At 50.6% G+C, this 23,315-nt stretch overlaps 1 protein-coding gene across 1 annotated transcript in view; it reads left to right on the top strand.

The window, feature by feature from the left end:
- Window positions 1-22,897, top strand: part of LOC147107984 (SURP and G-patch domain-containing protein 2-like) — a 40,577-nt gene extending 17,680 nt beyond the window's left edge. Inside the window, exons 5-10 of the mRNA XM_086004359.1 lie at window positions 11,111-11,234; window positions 13,421-13,641; window positions 15,083-15,141; window positions 16,545-16,681; window positions 18,869-19,004; window positions 21,155-22,897. Coding sequence (XP_085860485.1) covers window positions 11,111-11,234; window positions 13,421-13,641; window positions 15,083-15,141; window positions 16,545-16,681; window positions 18,869-19,004 — 677 coding nt within the window. The 3' untranslated portion in view covers window positions 21,155-22,897. The remainder of the gene's footprint in view (window positions 1-11,110; window positions 11,235-13,420; window positions 13,642-15,082; window positions 15,142-16,544; window positions 16,682-18,868; window positions 19,005-21,154) is intronic.
- Window positions 22,898-23,315: the final 418 nt, after the last annotated feature.

Genomic DNA, 23,315 nt, shown 5'->3' with positions numbered 1-23,315 from the left:
AGCGCTAACCTACGCAGCGCAGTCTACCTCCGAGGACAGACAGAAGGACAGACAGATAGACAGACAGACAGAAAGAACGATCCGTTTATATATATATATATATATAGAAGAAGATTATATATAGATAGATAGACTAGCTGGGGGTGCCCGGCGGTGCCGAGGCTTTTTTGAGGGCATGTTGTTGGAAGAGAGCGAGTGCGACTGGGGGGAAGAGAGAGTGCGACTGGGGGGAAGAGAGAGCGACTGGGGGGAAGAGAGAGCGCGACTTGGGGGAAGAGAGAGAGCGACTGGGGGGAAGAGAGAGAGCGACTGGGGGGAAGAGAGAGAGCGACTGGGGGAAGAGAGAGCGACTGGGGGAAGAGAGAGCGAGAGACTGGGGGGAAGAGAGAGAGCGAGAGACTGGGGGGAAGAGAGAGAGCGAGAGACTGGGGGGAAGAGAGAGAGCGAGAGACTGGGGGGGAAGAGAGAGAGCGAGAGACTGGGGGGGAAGAGAGAGAGCGAGAGACTGGGGGGGAAGAGAGAGAGCGAGAGACTGGGGGGGAAGAGAGAGAGCGAGAGACGGGGGGGAAGAGAGAGAGCGAGAGACTGGGGGGGAAGAGAGAGAGCGAGAGACTGGGGGGGAAGAGAGAGAGCGAGAGACTGGGGGGGATGAGAGAGAGCGAGAGACTGGGGGGGAAGAGAGAGAGCGAGAGACTGGGGGGGAAGAGAGAGCGAGAGACTGGGGGGGAAGAGAGAGAGCGAGAGACTGGGGGGAAGAGAGAGAGCGAGAGACTGGGGGGGAAGAGAGAGAGCGAGAGACTGGGGGGGAAGAGAGAGAGCGAGAGACTGGGGGGGAAGAGAGAGAGCGAGAGACTGGGGGGGAAGAGAGAGAGCGAGAGACTGGGGGGGAAGAGAGAGAGCGAGAGACTGGGGGAAGAGAGAGAGCGAGAGACTGGGGGGGAAGAGAGAGAGCGAGAGACTGGGGGGGAAGAGAGAGCGAGAGACTGGGGGGGAAGAGAGAGAGCGAGAGACTGGGGGGGAAGAGAGAGAGCGAGAGACTGGGGGGGAAGAGAGAGAGCGAGAGACTGGGGGGGAAGAGAGAGAGCGAGAGACTGGGGGGGGAAGAGAGAGAGCGAGAGACTGGGGGGGAAGAGAGAGAGCGAGAGACTGGGGGGGAAGAGAGAGAGCGAGAGACTGGGGGGAAGAGAGAGAGCGAGAGACTGGGGGGGAAGAGAGAGAGCGAGAGACTGGGGGGGAAGAGAGAGAGCGAGAGACTGGGGGGGAAGAGAGAGAGCGAGAGACTGGGGGGGAAGAGAGAGAGCGAGAGACTGGGGGGGAAGAGAGAGAGCGAGAGACTGGGGGGGAAGAGAGAGAGCGAGAGACTGGGGGGGAAGAGAGAGAGCGAGAGACTGGGGGGGAAGAGAGAGAGCGAGAGACTGGGGGGGAAGAGAGAGAGCGAGAGACTGGGGGGGAAGAGAGAGAGCGAGAGACTGGGGGGGAAGAGAGAGAGCGAGAGACTGGGGGGGAAGAGAGAGAGCGAGAGACTGGGGGGGAAGAGAGAGAGCGAGAGACTGGGGGGGAAGAGAGAGAGCGAGAGACTGGGGGGGTAGAGAGAGAGCGAGAGACTGGGGGGGAAGAGAGAGAGCGAGAGACTGGGGGGGAAGAGAGAGAGCGAGAGACTGGGGGGGAAGAGAGAGAGCGAGAGACTGGGGGGGAAGAGAGAGAGCGAGAGACTGGGGGGGAAGAGAGAGAGCGAGAGACTGGGGGGGAAGAGAGAGAGCGAGAGACTGGGGGGGAAGAGAGAGAGCGAGAGACTGGGGGGGAAGAGAGAGAGCGAGAGACTGGGGGGGAAGAGAGAGAGCGAGAGACTGGGGGGGAAGAGAGAGAGCGAGAGACTGGGGGGGGAAGAGAGAGAGCGAGAGACTGGGGGGGAAGAGAGAGAGCGAGAGACTGGGGGGGAAGAGAGAGAGCGAGAGACTGGGGGGGAAGAGAGAGAGCGAGAGACTGGGGGGGAAGAGAGAGAGCGAGAGACTGGGGGGGAAGAGAGAGAGCGAGAGACTGGGGGGGAAGAGAGAGCGAGAGACTGGGGGGGAAGAGAGAGAGCGAGAGACTGGGGGGGAAGAGAGAGAGCGAGAGACTGGGGGGGAAGAGAGAGAGCAACTGAAGGGGAAGGGGGAGGAGGGGGGGAAGGGGGAGGGCGGGGGGGTAGGGGAGGGGGGAGGGAGGGGGAAGGAGAGAGAGGGGGAAGGAGAGAGAGGGACTGAGGGGGGAGAGAGAGAGACGGGGGAGAGAGAGAGCGTAGAGAGACTGGGGGGAGAGAGAGAGAATGGGGAGAGAGAGAGAGCGACTGAGGGGGAGAGAGAGAGAGAGACACGGGGGGAGAGAGACACTGGGGGGGGAGAGAGAGAGAGAGAGACCGGGGGGGTGGGGGAGAGAGAGAGAGAGATGGGGAGAGAGAGAGCGACTTGGGGGGAGAGGGAGAGAGGAGAGGGAGAGAGTGGGGGTGAGAGAGACTGGGGGGGAGAGAGAGAGACGGGGGGGAGAGACTGGGGGGAGAGAGAGAGAGAGAGACTGGGGGGAGAGAGAGACTGGGGGAGAGAGAGAGACTAGAGACTGGAGAGAGAGAGACTGGGGGAGAGAGACAGAGAGACTGGGGGAGAGAGACGGGGAAGGGGAGAGAGACGGAGAAAGGGAGAGAGAGACTGGGGAGAGAGAGATAGAGAGACTGGGAGACAGGGAGAGAGAGATAGAGAGACGGGGAGCGAGAGAGAGATTGGGGGGAGAGAGAGACTGGGAGAGAGAGACTGGAGGAGGGAGAGTCTGGACTGGGGGAGAGAAAGAGACTCCTCTCCCTCTTCTCTCCCTCCCTCCCTCCTTTCCGGTACCAGAACGGAGTCAGTCTGACATCGGGAGGCCGGGTGCCTATCGCTCAGAAGCGAGCCTGGGGTTGCTCATCCTGAACGCGGCGGGCCTTTGGAACCAGTTGGCCGGGCGGCAGACGAACGCCTTTCGCTGCGGTGGGGGGGAGAGAGACGCCGCCACTCACCTGCTCTCTTCCCCCGGATTTTTGGGCTGCGCGGGGGAGAGAGAGACACTGGGGGCGGGGGGGAGTGAGACGCCGAGGGCCTTCAGCAGGTTCGACAGGTTCCGGGAGAGAGAGACGCCGCCCGCCGCTCAGCTGCTCGCTTCCCTCTTCCCCCGGGCTTTCGGGCTGCGCGGGGAAGAGAGAGAGAGAGACTGGGGGGGGGGGCGGAGAGTGAGACGCCGAGGGCCTTCAGCAGGCTCGACAGGTTCCGGGCGCGCTGGGAATCTGCTGAACTCGAGGCCCAGGCTTCCCGCGCTGCTAGGCCGCGGCTCCGCGCATCCACTACAATAAAGAGAGATTCCTAAATATCAAAGTTCAGGTTTTTAAGCACCCCATAGCTAAGAAGACAACTGCACAAAAGAACTTCTAACGGGGTACACACAGAAAGTGGGAAAAATAAACACACAGAAAGTGGGGGGGGAAAATCGTTAGGAATCAAGATGGCGGACACTCACCTCAGTTGAGAATGATTAGGCCCGCCCACACACGCGCCAATTGGTCAACCGTCAGGTCACTGAACTGTAGGATTGGTCAATCATCACGTCACTCAACTGTAGGATGGCCCGCCCGCGCACACAATGAACCCGCCCCCACTCGATGCAAATGAGCGGATAATGAGAGGAATTTTGAACGTTTTTTGGATACCGTCGGCACAATTTCTGTCCGACAGTCGGCACAATTTTTGTCCAAGCAAAAAGTAAATACGCCTACAAGAGTCCCCTAATGATCTTTCTTTTGATATAACATATGTGTAGGTACGCTCTATAACTTTTGATTGTATAGCCGGACAGAGAGACAGACAGACATATATAGATAATAATAATGGACTCTAGCATTTTCCCCACTACCGATGTCAGACTTACCGGTCTATAATTCCCCGTTTTCTCTCTACCACCTTTTTTAAATAGTGGGGTTACATTAGCTACCCTCCAATCCATGGGAACTGTTCCAGAGTCTATAGAATTTTGGAAGATGACCAGCAATGCATCTACTATTTCTAGGGCCACTTCCTTAAGTACCCTGGGATGTAGATTATCAGGCCCTGGGGATTTATCGGCCTTCAATTTCCCTACAAATACTGATTTCATTCAATTCCTCCCTCTCATTAGACCCTATGTTCCCCGACATCTCTGGGAGGTTATTTGTGTCCTCCTTTGTGAAGACAGAACCAAAGTGTGTATTTAATTTGTCTTTCCTTTTCGCTAGTTTACTTCTATTTTCCCTTTCTTTATCAATTTCTTGGTCCTCCTTTACTGAATTCTAAAATTCTCCCAATCCTCAGGCTTACTCTTTTTGCCAGCATTATAAGCCTCTTCCTTTGATCTAATACTATCTTTAACTTCTCTTGTTACCCACGGTTGGACCACTTTTCCTGTGGGGTTTTGTGCCTTAAAGGAATGTAAATTTGTTGTAAATTATGTATTGTGCCTCAAGTTAACCAGCAAGGTTCAGTTGCAAGCACTGTCTTTTAAGTGTATGTTTAAGGGCAATAGCATGTGCTATATGCTTAATAAATCTATGATATCTATATTTAAGAATCTTGTTGTTTTGAGGAGTAAATTATAAATAAGAACTCCCTCCTCTAAACTGTCATGACAAAATTCCAGGCTGTAAGATTTTATTTTCCCAGTTGTCTGCAGGCTGTTGGCTCATCCTGGGGTATGGTTCCTCAAAAACTAGATGACCTCCGTGACCTTGCCATGTGGCCAGTCTTTGTGTGTGTGTGTGTGTGTGTGTAAAATTCGGATGGCCAGGTGGTGAAGGATAGAGTACTGGAGCCTAGTCTTTAGTTGCTTACAAACTTTTATTTACAGAGAGACACATTACATACTGTGCACCCCAAGATAAGCTTGCACCCACTTCCTGTGCCTGCTCCGATATGCTGGGACCAGTGTCCTGGCGAATTGAATAACTAGGGCTGGAGATAGGGCTTTAAACTAAATAGTGGGGGGGAGGGTTCAGGTGAGGGGAAACTTAAAAAGTTAGAGAAAGGACAAGGCAATAGTGCAGGGTAGCGATAGGGGTAATGATCACCAGAGTGTGACGGGAAGGGACAGAGCGTACAAGCATAAGAGTGCACCAGCAAATAGGGTCAGAGTAAGGGAAAATGGTAAAAAGACAAAATTAAAGGCTCTTTATCTGAATGCACGCAGCATTCGTAACAAGATAGATGAATTGACGGCACAAATAGAAATAAAGGGTTTGATCTGATAACCATTACAGAGACGTGGCTGCAAGGTGACCAAGGCTGGGAACTGAATATTCAGGGGTATTTGACATTTCGGAAGGATAGACAGAAAGGAAAAGGAGGTGGGGTAGCTCTGTTAATAAAGGATGAGATCAGTACAGTAGTGAGAAATGATCTTGGCTCGGAAGATCAAGATGTCGAATCAGTTTGGGTGGAGATAGGAAATAATAAGGGAAAGAAGTCACTGGTGGGAGTAGTCTATAGGCCTAACCGTAGCTACCCTATGGGACAGAGTATAAATCAAGAAATAATGGGGGCTTGTAAGAAAGGTACTGCAATAATTGTGGGTGGTTTTAATCTTCATATAGATTGGACAGATCAATTAGTAAAAATAGCCTTGAGGATGAGTTCATAGAGTATTCAGGACAGTTTTGTGGAACCAACCAGGGAACAGGCTATTTTAGTTCTGGTAATGTTTAATGAGACAGGATTAATTAATGATCTCATAGTAAATGATCCTCTAGGGCAGAGTGATCATAACTTGATAGAATTTCACATTCCATTTGAGGGTGAGAAACTTGGGTCTGAAACTAGTGTCTTAAACTTAAATAAAGGCAATTACAAGGGTATGAAGACAGAGTTAGCTAAAGTGGACTGGGAAAATAGATTAAAAGGTAAGATGGTAGATAAGCAGTGGCAGATTTTTAAGGAGATATTTCATAACTCTCAACAAAGATATATTCCAGTGAGAAAGAAAGACTCTACGAGAAGGATGAACCATCCGTGGCTAACTAAGGAAGTTAGGATGATATCAAATTGAAAGAAAAGGCATACAATGTTGCGAAGATTAGTGGTAGGCCAGAAGATTGGGAAATTTTTAGAAACTTGCAAAGGATGACTAAAAAATAATAAAGAGGGAGAAGATAGATTGAGAGTAAACTAGCAAGAAATATAAAAACAGACAGTAAGAGCTTCTACAAGTATATAAAAAGGAAGAGAGTAGCTAAATTAAATGTTGGTCCCTTAGAGGATGAGACTGAGGAATTAAATAATGGGAAACAAGGAAATGGCAGTGACTTTGAACAAATATTTTGTATCTGTCTTCATGGTAGAAGACACTAAAAACATCCCAATAATAGTGGAAAATCAAGGGGCAAAAGGGAGGGAGGAACTTAAAACAATCACTAAACTAGAGAAAAAGTACTAGGCAAACTAATGGAACTAAAGACTGACAAGTCCCCTGGACCTGATGGCCTGCATCCTAGCGTCTTAAAATAAGTGGCTGCAGAGATATTGAATACATTGGTTGTAATCTTCCAAAATTCCCTAGACTCTGAAAAGATCCCAGCGGATTGGAAAACCGCAAATATAACACCCATATTCAAGAAAGGAGACAGACAGAAAGCAGGAAACTAAAGGCCAGTTAGCCTAACATCTGTCATTGGGAAATCATTATTAAGGAAGTAGTAGCAGGACATTTAGAAAATCGTAATACAATCAAGCAGAGTCAACAGGGTTTTATGAAAGGGAAATCGTGTTTGACAAATTTATTAGTGTTCTTTGAGGATGTAACGAGCAGAGTGGATAAGGGAAACCAGTACATGTTGTGTATTTGGATTTCCAAAAGGCATTCGATAAGATGCCACATAAAAGGTTGCTGCACAAGATAAGAGCTCATGGTGTTGGGGGTAATATATTAGCATGGTCGGAGGATTGGCTAACTAACAGAAAACAGAGAGTCGGGATAAATGGGTCATTTTCAGGTTGGCAAACTGTAACGAGTGGGGTGCCGCAGGGATCAGTGCTGGGGCCTCAACTATTTACAATCTATATTAATGACTTGGATGAAGGGACCGAGTGCACTGGAGCCAAATTTGCTGCTGATACAAAGATAGGTGGGAAAGCAAGTTGTGAGGAGGACACAAAGGGCTGGATTTTGTCAATGGGGACGTGATGGAGGCGGGACTCCCACTTTTTGGGTTGTAGTCCCACCTCCATCGATTTGTGGCCAACCCACGTGATTTTCCCTTGATTGACCTTGTTGGGCTCAGCAGGCCAATTAGGGGACACCCGGTTACAGGTGACGTCAGGGATTGACATTTCATCTGTCAAGAGCTTTGACAGATGAAACATCAGCGTTTGACAGCTCTGTGAAGCTGTCAAACACTGACAATCTGACTTCTAACTTGAGTCCTGCTCCACAGACTCAGTTAGAAATCTCTCCAGAACAGAAAGCAGAGGCTGCAACTTTTGACAGCTCGAGGCCATTCTGCTTTCTGTGCCGGTGAGATGAGGGACTCCCGAGACCTGAAGGAAGGAAGCCTGCATTAGTAAGTAAAGGTAAGTAAAACTTATTTAAACACTTTACACACACCAAACACACTTACCTCTGCACTCATGCACCCATCGCTCACCTGAACACCGGACATTTCGAACCCTCCAAGCCCTTCAGCCCGACGGTCCGCCTCGCTAACTTGGCGTGGTTTGGAGCCGATGGGAAGCCCACACTTCAGGGCTAAAAATAGGGATTAGGCCAAAAACTGCCTGTTAACTACCTGTTAACGGGCAGTTAATTGGCACTAATCCCCTACCCGCCTCGGGGAGGCGGCTCCCAGCACAGGTCGGGTACCCGTCTCCTGGGAAACGGGCATGGAGGCAGGTTGGGGGTGGGAAGGGTTTATACCCCCCGATTCTGCAATTTTAACACCCCACACGCCTCCATTCCTGCCTCCATGGCCCTGGGAAATTCGTGCCCAAAGAGTCGGCAAAGGGATATAGAGAGGCTCAGTGAGTGGGCAAGAATTTGGCAGATGGAGTATAATGTGGGAAATTGTGAGGTTATCCACTTTGGTAGGAAGAATAGAAAAGCAAAATATTATTTAAATAGAGAGAGACAACAGAATGCTGCGGTACAGAGGGACCTGGGGGTCCTCGTACATGAAACACAAAAAGTTAGCATGCAGGTACAGCAAGTAATTAGGAAGGCAAATTGAATGTTGGCCTTTATTGCAAGGGGGATGGAGTATAAAAGTAGGGAAATATTGCTACAGCTGTACAGGGCGTTGGTGAGACCACACCTGGAGCACTGGGTACAGTTTTGGTCTCCTTATTTACGGAGGGATCCCTTCTTAGGCAGTCCCTCGGAACCGAGGATGACTTGCTTCCACATTAAAAATTAGTTCGCAAGTGACTGATGAGTCCAGTGCGGGACCTACAGTCTCTGTCACAGGTGGGGTAGACGGTGGTTGAAGGGGCGGGTGGGGTGCTTGGGTTGACGTGCGCTCCTTGCGCTGCCTGCGCTTGGTTTCCGCTTGCTTCTGGCGAAGAGATTCAAGGTGTTTGGCGCCTTCCCGGATGCTTCTCCTCCACTTTGTGCGGTCTTGGGCCAGGGATTCCCAGGTGTCGGTGGGGGTGTTACACTTTTTCAAGGAGGCTTTGAGGGTGTCCTTGAAGCGATTGCTCTGCCCACCTGGGCTCTCTTGCCGTGTCGGAGCTCCGAGTAGAGTGCTTGTTTTGGGAGTCTCGTATCGGGCATGCGGACAATGTGACTCGTCCATCGGAGCTGATCGAGCGTGATCAAAGCTTCAATGCTGGGAATGTTGGCCTGAGCAAGAACACTGACGTTAGTGCGCCTATCCTGCCAATGGATTTGCAGGATCTTGCGGTGGCAGCATTGGTGGTACCTCTCCAGTGCTTTGAGGTGCCTGCTGTACATGGTTCATGTCTCTGAGGCATACAGCAGGGCAGGTATCACTGCTGCTCTGTAGACCATGAGCTTAGTGCCGGGTTTGAGGTCCTGGTCTTCAAACACTCTCTTCCTCAGGCGACCGAAGGCTTCACTGGCACAATGAAGGCGGTGTTGGACTTTGTCGTCGACGTCTGCCCTTGTTGACAATAGGCTCCTGAGGTATGGAAAGTGGTCCACGTTGTCCAAGGCCTTGTCGTGGATTTTGATAATCAGGGGGCAGTACTGTGTGGCGGGGTCAGGTTGGTAGAGGACCTTTGTCTTAAGGATGTTTAGTGTAAGGCCCATGCTCTCGTACGCTTCGGTGAAGGTGTTGACGATAGTTTGGAGTTTGACCTCCGAGTGAGCGCAGACGCAAGCGTCGTCTGCATACTGTAATTCGACGACAGAGGATGGGACGATCTGGACTGGAGGCGACGGAGGTTGAACAGTTTCTCGTTTGTTCTGTAAATTAGCTTGCATTGCATATACTTGCATTGGAGGCAGTTCAGACAATGTTCACGAGGTTGATTCCTAGGATGAAGGAGTTGTCTTATGAGGAAAGGTTGAGCAGGTTGGGCCTATACTCATTGGAGTTTAGAAGAATGAGAGGTGATCTTATTGAAACATACATGAACGAATAAAAAAATATAAGATTCTGAGGGGGCTTGACAGGGTAGATGCTGAGAGGATGTTTCCCCTCGTGGGGGGACCTACAACTAGGGGCACAGTTTCAGAATAAGGGTTTGCCCATTTAAAACTCAGATGAGGAGGAATTTCTTCTCTCGGAGGGTCGTGAATCTTTGGAATTCTCTACCCCAGAGAGCTGTGGAGGCTGAGCCATTGAATATATTCAAGGCGGAGATAGACAGATATTTGAACTACAGGGGAGTCGAGGGTTATGGGGAGCGGGCAGGAAAGTGGAGTTGAGGCCAAGATCAGATCAGCCATGAGGGGCCTACTCCTGCTCCTATTTCTTATGTTCTTGTGTTCATATATATAATACCCACCAACTGAATACAATTAACACCCAATTGGTATCCACCACTTGAATACAATTAACAGAGTCTACTCTTTTTGATTGGATGGTTAAACAAATAGACTTTAACTAAAATAACTTAATTTAATTTAAGTTTTATTTAAAGATTTCGTTGGCTGGGGTGATGATGCACTCCAGTCCCCGCGGCGCCCACCGGTCGCGGAAGGGCTCAAGCGTGCCGGCGGACACCGCGTGCTCCATCTCCAGGGCCACCCGGGCGCGAACGTGGCCGCGGAAGAGAGGCAGGCAATCAGGTTGAACGACCCCCTCGACCGCCCGCTGCCTGGACCAGTTAATGGATTAACAGAGTGTAAGCCCAGGCAGTGAGTGCCAGCAGAGTGCTCAGTGGAATGGGGTTTCACAGCCAGGACTGATGCTCTTTCGCTGCCCGCTGTCCTCATGTGCACAGTTTCCAGTAAGGGTCACTGGATAATGATCAGGAGGTGGGAACCCAGGCTTCAGTCAGTGCTTTCAAAGGGAATCATAGACTTTGCAACACAGGAGGAGACAATTTGGCCCACAGTAAACTGAATTTATGGGGAGAAGGAACTACAATTCGAGGCTACCCATCCCCCCAAAATACACCAAAAAAAGGCAATTAGTGTGGATAAATACCAATAAAATGTTTGTACCCTTGATGGGGATTCCCATCAGATGCTAAACTAAATTATTGTCAATTCATTGATTTGTAGTAATTTTCCCTGACGTTGGAGGGTGGGGTAACACTGCCTGATAACACCCTGCGCTCTGTCACGGGGTGCAGCATGATTTTAAGAGAGTGTTGGAGCCTGAATGTTCAGTGTTATAGCACTGATGAGAGGCAGGCCCAGCCTCACTCCCAGTCCCCGCAGGCCAGCAGCGCAGAGAGAGCACAAGAAGGGGGGGGTGCAGGTCGTTCCCAAATCACTATTGTGTGCTTGCATGTTTCTGACTCGGGGTAAAGTCAGCCAAGGCCTGGCAGCCGCTTGGCCCTCCGTGGTGCGAGGGGACCATGGGGATTTGAGTGAAGACGTGTCGTGAAAATCAACATGTCAGTTGCTGCTGTCCCCGGGCAATTTGTGTTTACTGGAACTTACTAACTTGCCTTTCTTGCAGATGAATCTGGCAGTGACGCCAAAACGAGAACCACTGCAGAGAAACTGGCCAAGTTTGTGGCTGAATGTGGCCCAGAGCTGGAAGAGATCGCTATTGAAAACAATCGGGATAATCCAACCTTCTGGTAAGAGTACAGAGACTGGCTGCTTGCTGACACATTAGGGATGTAAGAATGTGGGGCAGGGTCCATTCCTGCCGGTAAGGGGTACCCTTATGCTGTCTAAACCAAGGGAGTGTTAGGTCAGTTGATCCCAAAGAAAATGAACCCGCCCTCTCCAATGTTCCCCCTAATTTTTATTTTAGATGCGCGGCCCCTTTAACTGGGTGCACAACCCGTTCAAAGTTTTGTACATGCGCAGTTTCTTTGCTGTAGAAGCCGGTGAGTGACCTGCACGGGACTTCCAGACCACGGCCATGCAACTTAGCAGGAACGTTGCCCTTCTCCCATGGCTCAGTTGAAATATCCAAACCCTGGTGTGGTACTGAACAAAACAGACCAGAAAGGCCCAGGTTTGATTGCCCTGTTTCCGCTCGAGTTAGCTGATCTCGGCTGGGTACGACAATTGCACTCCAGGCCCCAGGCTAAGGGGGGGGGGGGGAGGAGAGTATCAGCCAGCATTCCCACACCTGATTACCTATCCCTGTTGGAAAGTGCGTGTATGTGGACATCAGATGAGAACAGGAGCAGGCTCCACTGCAATGTTCCCTCTAATTATTTTTTGGGTGTGTGACCCCTTTAAGGGGATGCGCGGCCCATTCAAACTTCGGTGCGTGCGTGGTTTTTCCATTGAGAATCCGGCAAGCGGCCTGCGTGGGAGCTCCAGGCAGCCGTGTGGCTAAACGGGAACATTGCTCCACTGTGATGCCTGCCAGTACTCACGCGTGCCAATTGGACAAGGAGGGTTCCTGGTTCCTGTGGAAATATAACCCAGCAAATGTCGGGAGAGGAAATGTTTGCTGGGTTGGATTACAGGTTCTAGTTCCCCTCTAGCACATGAGGTGTGTCGGTATACTGGCTGAAGGGGGGTTGATCATGGTAGTGCAGTCTGTTTTTATGGCCCTGGCTCCTCTGTTTTGTGCATCTTCCTTCTCCCTGTCTTGTTTTCTTGCAGATATTGGTGAGTCTATCCCAAATCACCAGCTTCTCTGTCTCAGCATCTGTACCACTTCTTGCATCCACTTGTTCATGTGCCTTGGAATAAACATCGGTCTGCTGATTTCCAACCGGTAACAGGAGGGTCACTGACCCACTGACCCACTCCCCACCCACGATCTGTAGCTTAGAGAGCGTGACTATGACATTAGATCCTGATCTATAATGTTGCAGCTTGTGAATGCGGCACTCGATCGCTGGCTCGGGTTCAGTGTTTTGCCGGCACATGTAGATCTTCATTGTGGGGGGGAGCGGGGCAGTGCATTTTGTGTGCTGTTGCCATTCAGCAGTTGCAACTATGGGCCAATTAACTCTTCACCAATGTTCCCTTTAAGCTGCGCAGCCCCGTCGCACTCCGCTCCCGCGCAGCTGGCTCATCGGCTCTTAAATAGGAAAAACCGCACATGCGCGATATATTGCGGTTTTAATGTAACTCCCCGGAACGGGTTGGGAGAGGCAGCCTGTCCCTCTGTAAAAAAGAAAGACTTGCATTTATATAGCACCTTTCACAACCTCGGGACTTTCCAACGCGCTTTACAGCCAACAAAGTACTCTTGAAGTGTAGTCATTGGTGTAATGTAGGAAACCCGGCAGCCAATTTACATACAGCAAGCTCCCACACTCAGCAATGAGATACATGACCAGATAATCTGGTTTTCGGTGTTGGTCAAGGGAGTGCTACGCTGTCGGAGGAACCGTCTTTCAGAGATGAGATGTTAAACCGTGGGATCCTCTGCCCGCTCGTGGATGGTAAAGATCCCACAGCCACTATTTTGAAGAAGAGCAGGGGAGTTCTCCCCGGTGTCCAGGGGCCAATATTTATCCCTCAACCAACATCACTAAAACAAATGATCTGGTCATTATCACATTGCTGTTTGTGGGAGCTTGCTGTGCATAAATTGGCTGCCATGTTTCTGGCATTACAACAGTGACTATACTCCAAAATACTCCATTGGCTGTAAAGCACTTTGGGACATCCTAAGGTCATGATAAGCACTGTATAAATTGCTTTTCATGTTGCTGTCCTCCAGTAATAGGCATGTGAGTGCACAATGGCTACGGCTTTTCGCCATACTCCTGCTCGGAAGCAGTCATGCTGATTTGTTTTTGGGAGGAGAGGTGATCACAGTGGTTCCCTTTTTTTTGCGTCTCTGCAGGTTTCTCTACGACGAGAACAGTTCCTACTACAAATACTACAAGGAGAAGGTGAAGGAGTACAGCGGGGTGCTGGCGAAACCCAATCCTCCCACAGATCCCGCACCGGCGGCAGCACCCTTGAGGCGTTCCATTCTGCGCCCCAGAAAGCGGAAGGGACTGACATTGAAAGTGGGCATGCTGCCACCCAAGAAAATCCGCCCAAAGTCAGCTCCATCACCAGGTAAGCAGTAACGAAGGGAGGTCAAATTGTTCACATTTCACCAGAGGTGTATGGATCAGAGGGGTTGCTCAATGCAGTGGTAAACCCCCCCCCCCCTCCATTATCTTCCCTAATAGAGGGACCCCATCCTCAGATATTAGAAAATTACAGAAATCAAGACTTAGCGTGACACGGTGTTTCTTAATTTCTGATTGGTCTATTTAAATTTTTCATCAGTTCTCAGCTAAGACCCACAGCTTTTCATTTTTAAAATGAAATATTCGGGGAAAATTGCTGACAGAATGTCCCCTGCTGGCGTCCCGCACTCAAAAAGTCTTGAGTGCCGCACTAAAATGTCAGCCTAAGTTATGCACACAAGTCCTGGAGTGAGGTTTGAACCCACAACCTTCTGGCCCAGAAGTAATAATGCTACGCAAACCAAGTTTGACGCACCTAAAGTTAATCCAAATGTGGCCAGGGATTGATTGAAGACCCCTCACACGCTTATTTACCGAGTAAGGGTGGCACTTCAATGTGGTTGTTACCCATTCGGGTCTGTCATAGATACCTTTACGAGTTCAGCGGCAGCAGGCGCTCCTGTAGTCTGAGCATCTTTCTTTCACGGGAGTTGACTCACGCTGCCCTATATCTGCTGGTACGATAGCGGGACTCCGAGCTTTGACAACAAAACCTGTGTGTGACCTGGACCACATCTCATGTCCTTCGCACATCTGTTTCTTCAATCTCTCCAAAGACAACCAAGTTCACACTAGATGAGACGAGGCTTGATTTGAATCATTAAGCGGCTTCATTGCACAGTTTGGTGAATGTATAGAGCAACAGATATGATCAGATTTGCTTAAGATTCACAGAATGGTATAAAAGTAATGAATGTGTGACGCTGCCCCACTTCAGGTTGCAACTTAGAGTTTAGCCTCTCTGCATTCACTCCTACATTCAAGGGCCGAACCTATTCTCTCTGCAGCCTTTTGCTGTCTCGCCCCCTGTGCAGTGTCTTGTTTCGAATGTGTCTCTCTGTGCCCCAAAAGCCTGTCCTCCTCTTACTCCCTCTCATAGACAAACAGAGGTTAAAGGATTTTCCAACACATGGGTGAGAGATGTTTTCTAACAACCCAGATAAGCTTATAAATTGTGATTGTGGAGTCTCCATGAAAAACAATTTCTGATTAGTATATTAATCGCCTTTCATCTCCCGTCTAATCTGCATCCCTTTCACGGGAGCTGCCCTGAGAAAATAATACCTTTTAAAGCGAGCCTTAACTTAAAAGCACTTTTTAAAATAACTCATATCTACATCCTTTCAGTGGAAAAATGATCCAAAAAATAAAATAATAATCCAGAAAGGTGACTTGTCATTCAGGCGGTGTTGCTGACGTTGTCCTGTTGGTTGTTGCTAAAGTCACAAGCGTAAGTCATTAATAAGTCTGTGCTGTCATTTCAGTCCGAGAGCTGAAGAGAATCGGCTACGACAAGCCAGTGTATAAACCAAAGAAAAAAACGGTAAGGTTACGAGCCATCGTGTACGGCCCAGCACTCGGGCCATCTCTACCAGTACTTCTCCTTCTAATCCTCAGTCCTGTTGCCAACCAGATATTCATCCTGCTATTTTTTAAGATGTCAATTGATGTATTAATAATTGCTTTCGCTGGGAGCCTATTCCATGCATCCACAACTCCATGCTGCAGCGGATATTTAAGTGCTGGCTTGTTAAGTGCAGTCAAATAGTTAAAAAAAAAATGTTTATACATTTTCTCCGGTCCTCTTCCAAAGACCCAAACGTGTCAGCCACGGCTCAGTGGGCAGCACTCTCTCACCTCCAAGTCAGAAGGCCGTGGGTTCCAGCCCCACTCCAGAGACTTGAGCCCCAGAATCCAGGCCGACACTCAATGCGGTACTGATAGAGGTGCCATCTATCGTATGAAACATTGAACCGAGGCCCCATCTGCTCTCTCAGGTGAACGTAAAAGATCCCACGGCCACTATTCGAAGAAAAGAGCGGGGGGGGGGGCGTTCTCCCCGGTGCCCTGGCCAATATTTATCCCTCAACCAACATCATTTAAACTGGTCATTGATCCGATTGCTATTTGTGGGAGCTGCCTCGGAGTCAGAAGGTCGTGGGTTCCAGCCCCACTCCAGAGACTTGAGCACATGATCCAAGCACTGAGGGAGTGCTACACTGTCGGAGGTACCGTCTTTCGGATGGACGTAAAAGACCTGATGGCACTAATCAAACAAGAGCAGGGGAGTTCTCCCCGGTGTCCTGGGGCCAATATTTATCCCTCAATCAACATCACTAAAAACAGATGATCTGGTCATTATCACATTGCTGTTTGTGGGAGCTTGCTGTGCGCAAATTGGCTGCCGCGTTTCCCACATTACAACAGTGACTACACTTCAAAAGTACTTCATTGGCTGTAAAGCGCTTTGAGCTGTCCTGAGGATGTGAAAAGTGTTATATAAATGCAAGCCTTTCGTGCTTTCAAAAGTACTGGGTCTTGCGGGTGCAATTCCCCAGGCATCAGGCACCCTCCAATAGTTCACCCGAGTGACCATTCTTCACACCTGATCCTTGGCTGCAGATCGTTCGACTCCAAAGGGGACGGAATCCGAGCCGGGCCTGATCCTGTCCTCGCCCGTGAACCTCCATTGGATGGTGGTCAGGGACACCTAGGCCGGTTTGACTCTAGGCCAGGGTCGCTGAGAGAACTTGTCCCACTCTACTCTACAAAGACCAGCTAACTCAGCACCGAGACCGAACCAGGAACCTTGTGGCCTGCAAGGCTCAGATCCACGCCAGATGGTGCCTTTAAACCACTGCGTCATTGAGGGACTCTGACACTGATTAAATTGATCCGCCATTGGGGATGTAAAAAGTTTATTCTGAGCAAATGCTTTTCTTTCAGAAAAATGAGGATATAAATTACACTAAAAACAAGCTGGCAGTGGACAACCTTGGCTACCAGATGCTGCAGAAGATGGGCTGGAAGGATGGAGAGGGGCTGGGCTCGGGAAAACAGGGCATCACAAACCCCATCAACAGGTATGAAACAGGACAGAGAGGGGCTCGGCTGGATTTTTAAAAATTCATTCGCGGGATGTGGGCATCGCTGGCAAAGCCAGCATTTATTGCCTATTCCTAATTGCCCTTGAGAAGGTGGTGGTGAGGCGCCGCCTTGAACCGCTGCAGTCCGTGTGGTGAAGGTTTTCCTAGCAATTTTGATACAACCGAGTGGCTTGCTAGGCCATTTCAGAGGGCAGTTAAGAGTCAACCACATTGCTGTGGGTCTGGAGTCACATATAGGCCAGACCGGGTAAAGGCGGCAGATTTCCTTCCCTAAAGGACATTAGTGAACCAGTTGGGTTTATATGACAATCCGATAGTTTCATGGTCACCATTACTGATACCAGCTTTTTAGTCCAGATTTCTTTACTTAACTGAATGTAAATTCCACATTGGATTTGAATTCAGGTCTCCGGATCATTAGTCCAGGACTCTGGATTACATAACCACTATGCTACCATTCCCGGTAAATTGAACACTACCATTTCACATTTGGGTCCTGATTTCAAACCCAGCCGAAACTCCTGGGGTGAAAGTTTGTCTCTCGGCTGGCCACAGGGGTTCCAGCACAAACGTCACTCCCATGAATGAGAGCAGAGAGCTTGTTGTCAATCAGTTGCCTGCACTCGTATCCCTCACTGTGAAATCGGAAACTAGTACCTTCCACTTCAGTGAGATTTCAGTAATGCACAACGGTGGACATATTTCATCCACTGGAGCTGTGAAACCACCCACAGTTTGAACTGTATAACACTGGGGTACAGTACTGGTGGGTACAGGTCTGTCGCTGTATAACACTGGGGTACAGTACTGGTGGGTACAGGTCTGTCGCTGTATAACACTGGGGTACAGTACTGGTGGGTACAGGTCTGTCGCTGTATAACACTGGGGTACAGTACTGGTGGGTACAGGTCTGTCGCTGTAGAACACTGGGGTACAGTCCTGGTGGGTACAGGTCTGTCACTGTAGAACACTGGGGTACAGTACTGGTGGGTACAGGTCTGTCGCTGTAGAACACTGGGGTACAGTCCTGGTGGGTACAGGTCTGTCACTGTAGAACACTGGGGTACAGTACTGGTGGGTACAGGTCTGTCGCTGTATAACACTGGGGTACAGTACTGGTGGGTACAGGTCTGTCGCTGCATAACACGGGTACAGTACTGGTGGGTACAGGTCTGTCACTAACACTGGGGTACAGTACTGGTGGGTACAGGTCTGTCACTGTAGAACATGGGTACAGTACTGGTGGGTACAGGTCTGCTGCTGTATAACACTGGGGTACAGCACTGGTGGGTACAGGTCTGCCACTAGAACACGGGTACAGTACTGGTGGGTACAGGTCTGTCACTGTATAACACAGGTACAGTACTGGTGGGTGCAGGTCTGTCGCTGCATAACACGGGTACTGTACTGGTGGGTACAGGTCTGCCACTAACGGGTACAGTACTGGTGGGTACAGGTCTGTCACTAACACTGGGGCACAGTACTGGTGGGTACAGGTCTGTCACTGTATAACACTGGGGTACAGTACTGGTGGGTACAGGTCTGTCGCTGTATAACACTGGGGTACAGTACTGGTGGGTACAGGTCTGTCCCTGTATAACATTGGGGTACAGTACTGGTGGGTACAGGTCTGTCGCTGTATAACACTGGGGTACAGTACTGGTGGGTACAGGTCTGTCACTGTATAACATTGGGGTACAGTACTGGTGGGTACAGGTCTGTCGCTGTATAACACTGGGGTACAGTACTGGTGGGTACAAGTCTGTCGCTGTATAACACTGGGGTACAGTACTGGTGGGTACAGGTCTGTCGCTGTATAACACTGGGGTACAGTACTGGTGGGTACAGGTCTGTCGCTGTATAACACTGGGGTACAGTACTGGTGGGTACAAGTCTGTCGCTGTATAACACTGGGGTACAGTACTGGTGGGTACAGGTCTGTCACTGTATAACACTGGGGTACAGTACTGGTGGGTACAAGTCTGTCGCTGTATAACACTGGGGTACAGTACTGGTGGGTACAGGTCTGTCGCTGTATAACACTGGGGTACAGTACTGGTGGGTACAAGTCTGTCGCTGTATAACACTGGGGTACAGTACGAATATACTAATAAGCCATGTAACAGCACTGTAAATCTTAGAGTAACCCTCTCTCCTCCATAGGGGTGTGACATCGTTGGACAGGTCTGGGCTAGGAGTCGGCTCTGCTGCCGAGACGGACGAGGGGGATAATGAGTTTGCAACTTTCCGTAAGCGGATGATGGTGGCGTTCCGGAGCAAGCTGCTCGCTAAGTCCTAGGTACGTACGCCACACACCCGTGGAGCTGCCCTGCTGCAAACTGTTTTAAAGATGCGAAACAACCGAAGATTGTTAGCAGGAGCTGAGATGTTAAGAGTGACTTGTATAGCTCATCACAGTCCTCGGAAAAGTCCCAAATGTGTTTCCCGTGCATTCATTTACATAAAACTTACAGCACAGAGTCAGGCCATTTGGCCCAACTGGTCCGTGCCGGTGTTTATGCTCCACACGAGCCTCCTCCCACCCCTCTTCATCTCACCCCATCAGCATATCCTTCTATTCCTTTCTCCCTCGTGTGTTTATCTAACGTCAACTTAAATGCATCTCTGCTATTCGCCTCAACCAGTCCCTGTGGTAGCGAATTCCACATTCTCACCACTCTCTGGGTAAAGAAGTTTCACCTGAATTCCCGATTGGATTTATTAGTGACGATCTTATATTATTGGTGGAGTAGAGTGAAGAAGTTGGCCTAACCTTAGTGTCTGTCCCTTGGACTGAGGAGGGAGCAGGTGGTTGTTCCCAGTGGAACTGTACCCCAGTGAGAGTCAGCACCTTCAGGAGAGGAGGGGACCCGTACCCCAGTGAGAGTCAGCACCTTCAGGAGAGGAGGGGACCCGTACCCCAGTGAGGGTCAGCACCTTCAGGAGAGGAGGGGACTCGTACCCCAGTGAGAATCGGCACCTTCAGGGGAGGAGGGGACCCGTACCCCAGTGAGAGTCAGCACCTTCAGGAGAGGAGGGGACCCATACCCCAGCGAGAGTCAGCACCTTCAGGAGAGGAGGGGACCCGTACCCCAGTGAGAGTCAGCACCTTCAGGAGAGGAGGGGACCCGTACCCCAGTGAGAGTCAGCACCTTCAGGAGAGGAGGGGACCCGTACCCCAGTGAGGGTCAGCACCTTCAGGAGAGGAGGGGACTCGTACCCCAGTGAGAATCGGCACCTTCAGGGGAGGAGGGGACCCGTACCCCAGTGAGAGTCAGCACCTTCAGGAGAGGAGGGGACCCATACCCCAGCGAGAGTCAGCACCTTCAGGAGAGGAGGGGACCCGTACCCCAGTGAGAGTCAGCACCTTCAGGAGAGGAGGGGACCCGTACCCCAGTGAGGGTCAGCACCTTCAGGAGAGGAGGGGACTCGTACCCCAGTGAGAATCGGCCCCTTCAGGGGAGGAGGGGACCCGTACCCCAGTGAGAGTCAGCACCTTCAGGAGAGGAGGGGACCCATACCCCAGCGAGAGTCAGCACCTTCAGGAGAGGAGGGGACCCGTACCCCAGTGAGAGTCAGCACCTTCAGGAGAGGAGGGGACCCGTACCCCAGTGAGAGTCAGCACCTTCAGGAGAGGAGGGGACCTGTACCCCAGTGAGAGTCAGCACCTTCAGGAGAGATGGGGACCCGTACCCCAGTGAGAGTCAGCACCTTCAGGAGAGGAGGGGACCTGTACCCCAGTGAGAGTCCGCACCTTCAGGAGAGGAGGGGACCCGTACCCCAGTGAGAGTCAGCACCTTCAGGAGAGATGGGGACCCGTACCCCAGTGAGAGTCAGCACCTTCAGGAGAGGAGGGCACTCGTACCCCAGTGAGAATCGGCACCTTCAGGGGAGGAGGGGACCCGTACCCCAGTGAGAGTCCGCACCTTCAGGAGAGGAGGGGGCCCGTACCCCAGTGAGAGTCAGCACCTTCAGGAGAGGAGGGGGCCCGTACCCTAGTGAGAGTCAGCACCTTCAGGAGAGGAGGGGACCCGTACCCCAGTGAGAGTCAGCACCTTCAGGAGAGGAGGGGACCCGTACCCCAGTGAGAGTCAGCACCTTCAGGAGAGATGGGGACCCGTACCCCAGTGAGAGTCAGCACCTTCAGGAGAGGAGGGCACTCGTACCCCAGTGAGAGTCAGCACCTTCAGGAGAGGAGGGCACTCGTACCCCAGTGAGAATCGGCACCTTCAGGGGAGGAGGGGACCCGTACCCCAGTGAGAGTCCGCACCTTCAGGAGAGGAGGGGGCCCGTACCCCAGTGAGAGTCAGCACCTTCAGGAGAGGAGGGGGCCCGTACCCCAGTGAGAGTCAGCACCTTCAGGAGAAATGGGGAACAAACTGAGCGGTGGGGGTGGGGGTTTATAAGTTCCCAGGAAGTAATCCCATCTGATTATTCTTTTTGTTTCAGGTTAATGTTGGGCTAGTGATGCTGGGAGTTGCCGGAAAGTGGAGGATGGTCTTCATGACGCAGGCTGAGAAAGTTTGAGGCCACAGGAAGTGAAGTGACCTGAGAATGCAGAATATTTATCATAGAAACTATCCAGAAAAGGAATGTGCTGGAGCCCATTACACCTGGTGACTAGCTGTTCCTAGTAACCTGGTAACTCATTGTACCTGGTAACCTGGTAACTCGCTGTACCTAGTAACCTGGTAACTCGCTGTACCTGGTAACCCAACCATATAACAACAAAATCCAGTGCTCCAGTTGGATAATTTGGAAAATCCAATCATTCGACTGGAGCCAAATGTTGGTGTATCCGGTTGGATAGCCCAGGTGTATACACTTGGTCCCTTTGATGTCAGAGGATGAACTGTTATAGGAAATCTATAATGCACTTGCTTCATTTTCTTATATTTTTTTTAAACGTGTCTTAACATATTCTCCAATTTAGATGTCATTGTTTCCCATAGTGGACTGATTAGACTGTCCCTGTTCCCATTACCCAGTGTTAGTTTTCTCTCTTTCTTTCTCTCTCTCTACTACCCATTTTGAGGTAATATCTTGATGTTCACTGGTCTTAGGTAAGTATCTGACTCGGCCGCCAGAAAGTTCACCGTTACGTCTTCGGCAAGTTGCAGGTGGAGAGCTGGTGTCTGCCCAAACGTACGGTTGGTAGCGCAACAGGCTTTCAGACTGCCAGTGGACACTCTCTCTGCACAGTGACGTTCAGTATAGTAACAGCCAACCATCGCCACACCAAGTATTCATCTCGGGACAGTCGTGATCACTCATTTTGTTTGTGGGAAGTCTCACACCATCACAAGCAAAAAAAAAAAACAAAACGAAGCATGTGGAAGAGACAATTATTCAGTTACTCCATCAGCCAGGGCGAGCTGTGTAAGGTGGAGGGTCTGACCAGAGGATGGCACTGCTTGTCGGTATTGACACTGCTGGGGGAAGTTGTGTAGTGAAATCATAAACACATTTATAAAACGTGCGTTTACAGCCTCACCGCCAATGGCAGTCATTCCCTTCACCATTCCAACTCAAAGGAGTCTGGCTTCCCCAAGAGTGCGCTGACCTTCAAATCGCACTGGCCCTGTCGCCATAACACGTGCCCCAATCTCTCAGCCACCAAAATGGGCATTGGCACAGGAGGGTGCATTCAAGCACAAGTGTGTGGGGGGCGGGGGGTGGGTGAGGAGGAGGGGGTTCTCGTAAGCCACGGATGGGGCCGTCCTGTCTGGTCTCGGTCCAGGTGCGAGCGGACAAGGGATGGCAGCATTAGACTGAATATGCATTAAGAGCCTGGTAGGGAGGCGCATGTCCGTAATGAAAACCTCTTTTCGAGCTGCGAGTTGTAAAGAGTATTGTAGTGAAAGTGCTTGTTCTGATTCCTGTGTTCTGTGCCGTTCTCTTTACTTACCTATCGTGTTTGCCATGTTATTTATATCAGTAGTCAAGCATTGTGAGACTTTGCTGAATTATTTAGTGTTGCTTCACTTAACTCGGTTACCGTGCGTGCAGCGCGTGCAGCACACGCAGTGGTGATGTCGCTCGCCACTGGCCTCACCTACCCTGCAGTTGTACCTGAAAGTTGTCAGCTTTAGTAGTGAGCAAGTTAAAGAGAGTGACAGTTTCTTACAGATGTGAAATTTATAATCTGGATATACTGTACTGAAAATAAAAATAAAGCAAATGTGTGCAAAACTTGTCTCGCTCATTGTCGTACTCACACATCCCTCGATTCATTGTGCAGCCATTACGTGCACAGCACGATCCCACAAACAGCAATGAGATGAGTGAGTGGTTAGTCTATTTTTAGTGTTTTTGGGGAGAATGTTGAGCTGGTCAGCGTCTGGGAGTACTCCCTGCTCCTCTTCCAATAGTGAGGTTTGTAGTCTATCTGAACCGCTGTAACATGCAGATGGCCTCAGTTTAACATTCCATGTGAGGGACAGCCCCTCTGACAGTGCAGCATTCCCTCAGTACTGCTCCTCCGACAGTGCGGCGCTCCCTCAGTACTGCCCCTCCGACAGTGCGGCGCTCCCTCAGTACTGCCCCTCCGACAGTGCGGTGCTCCCTCAGTACTGCCCCTCTGACAGTGCAGCGCTCCCTCAGTACTGCC

The sequence above is a fragment of the Somniosus microcephalus genome, chromosome 13 (assembly GCF_052327205.1).
Source record: "Somniosus microcephalus isolate GS21.2 chromosome 13, FLI_Smic_1.0, whole genome shotgun sequence".
In the NCBI taxonomy this organism is placed as follows: domain Eukaryota; kingdom Metazoa; phylum Chordata; class Chondrichthyes; order Squaliformes; family Somniosidae; genus Somniosus; species Somniosus microcephalus.
Note: the sequence above shows the minus strand (reverse complement) of the source record. Positions and strands in the feature narration are given on the sequence as shown.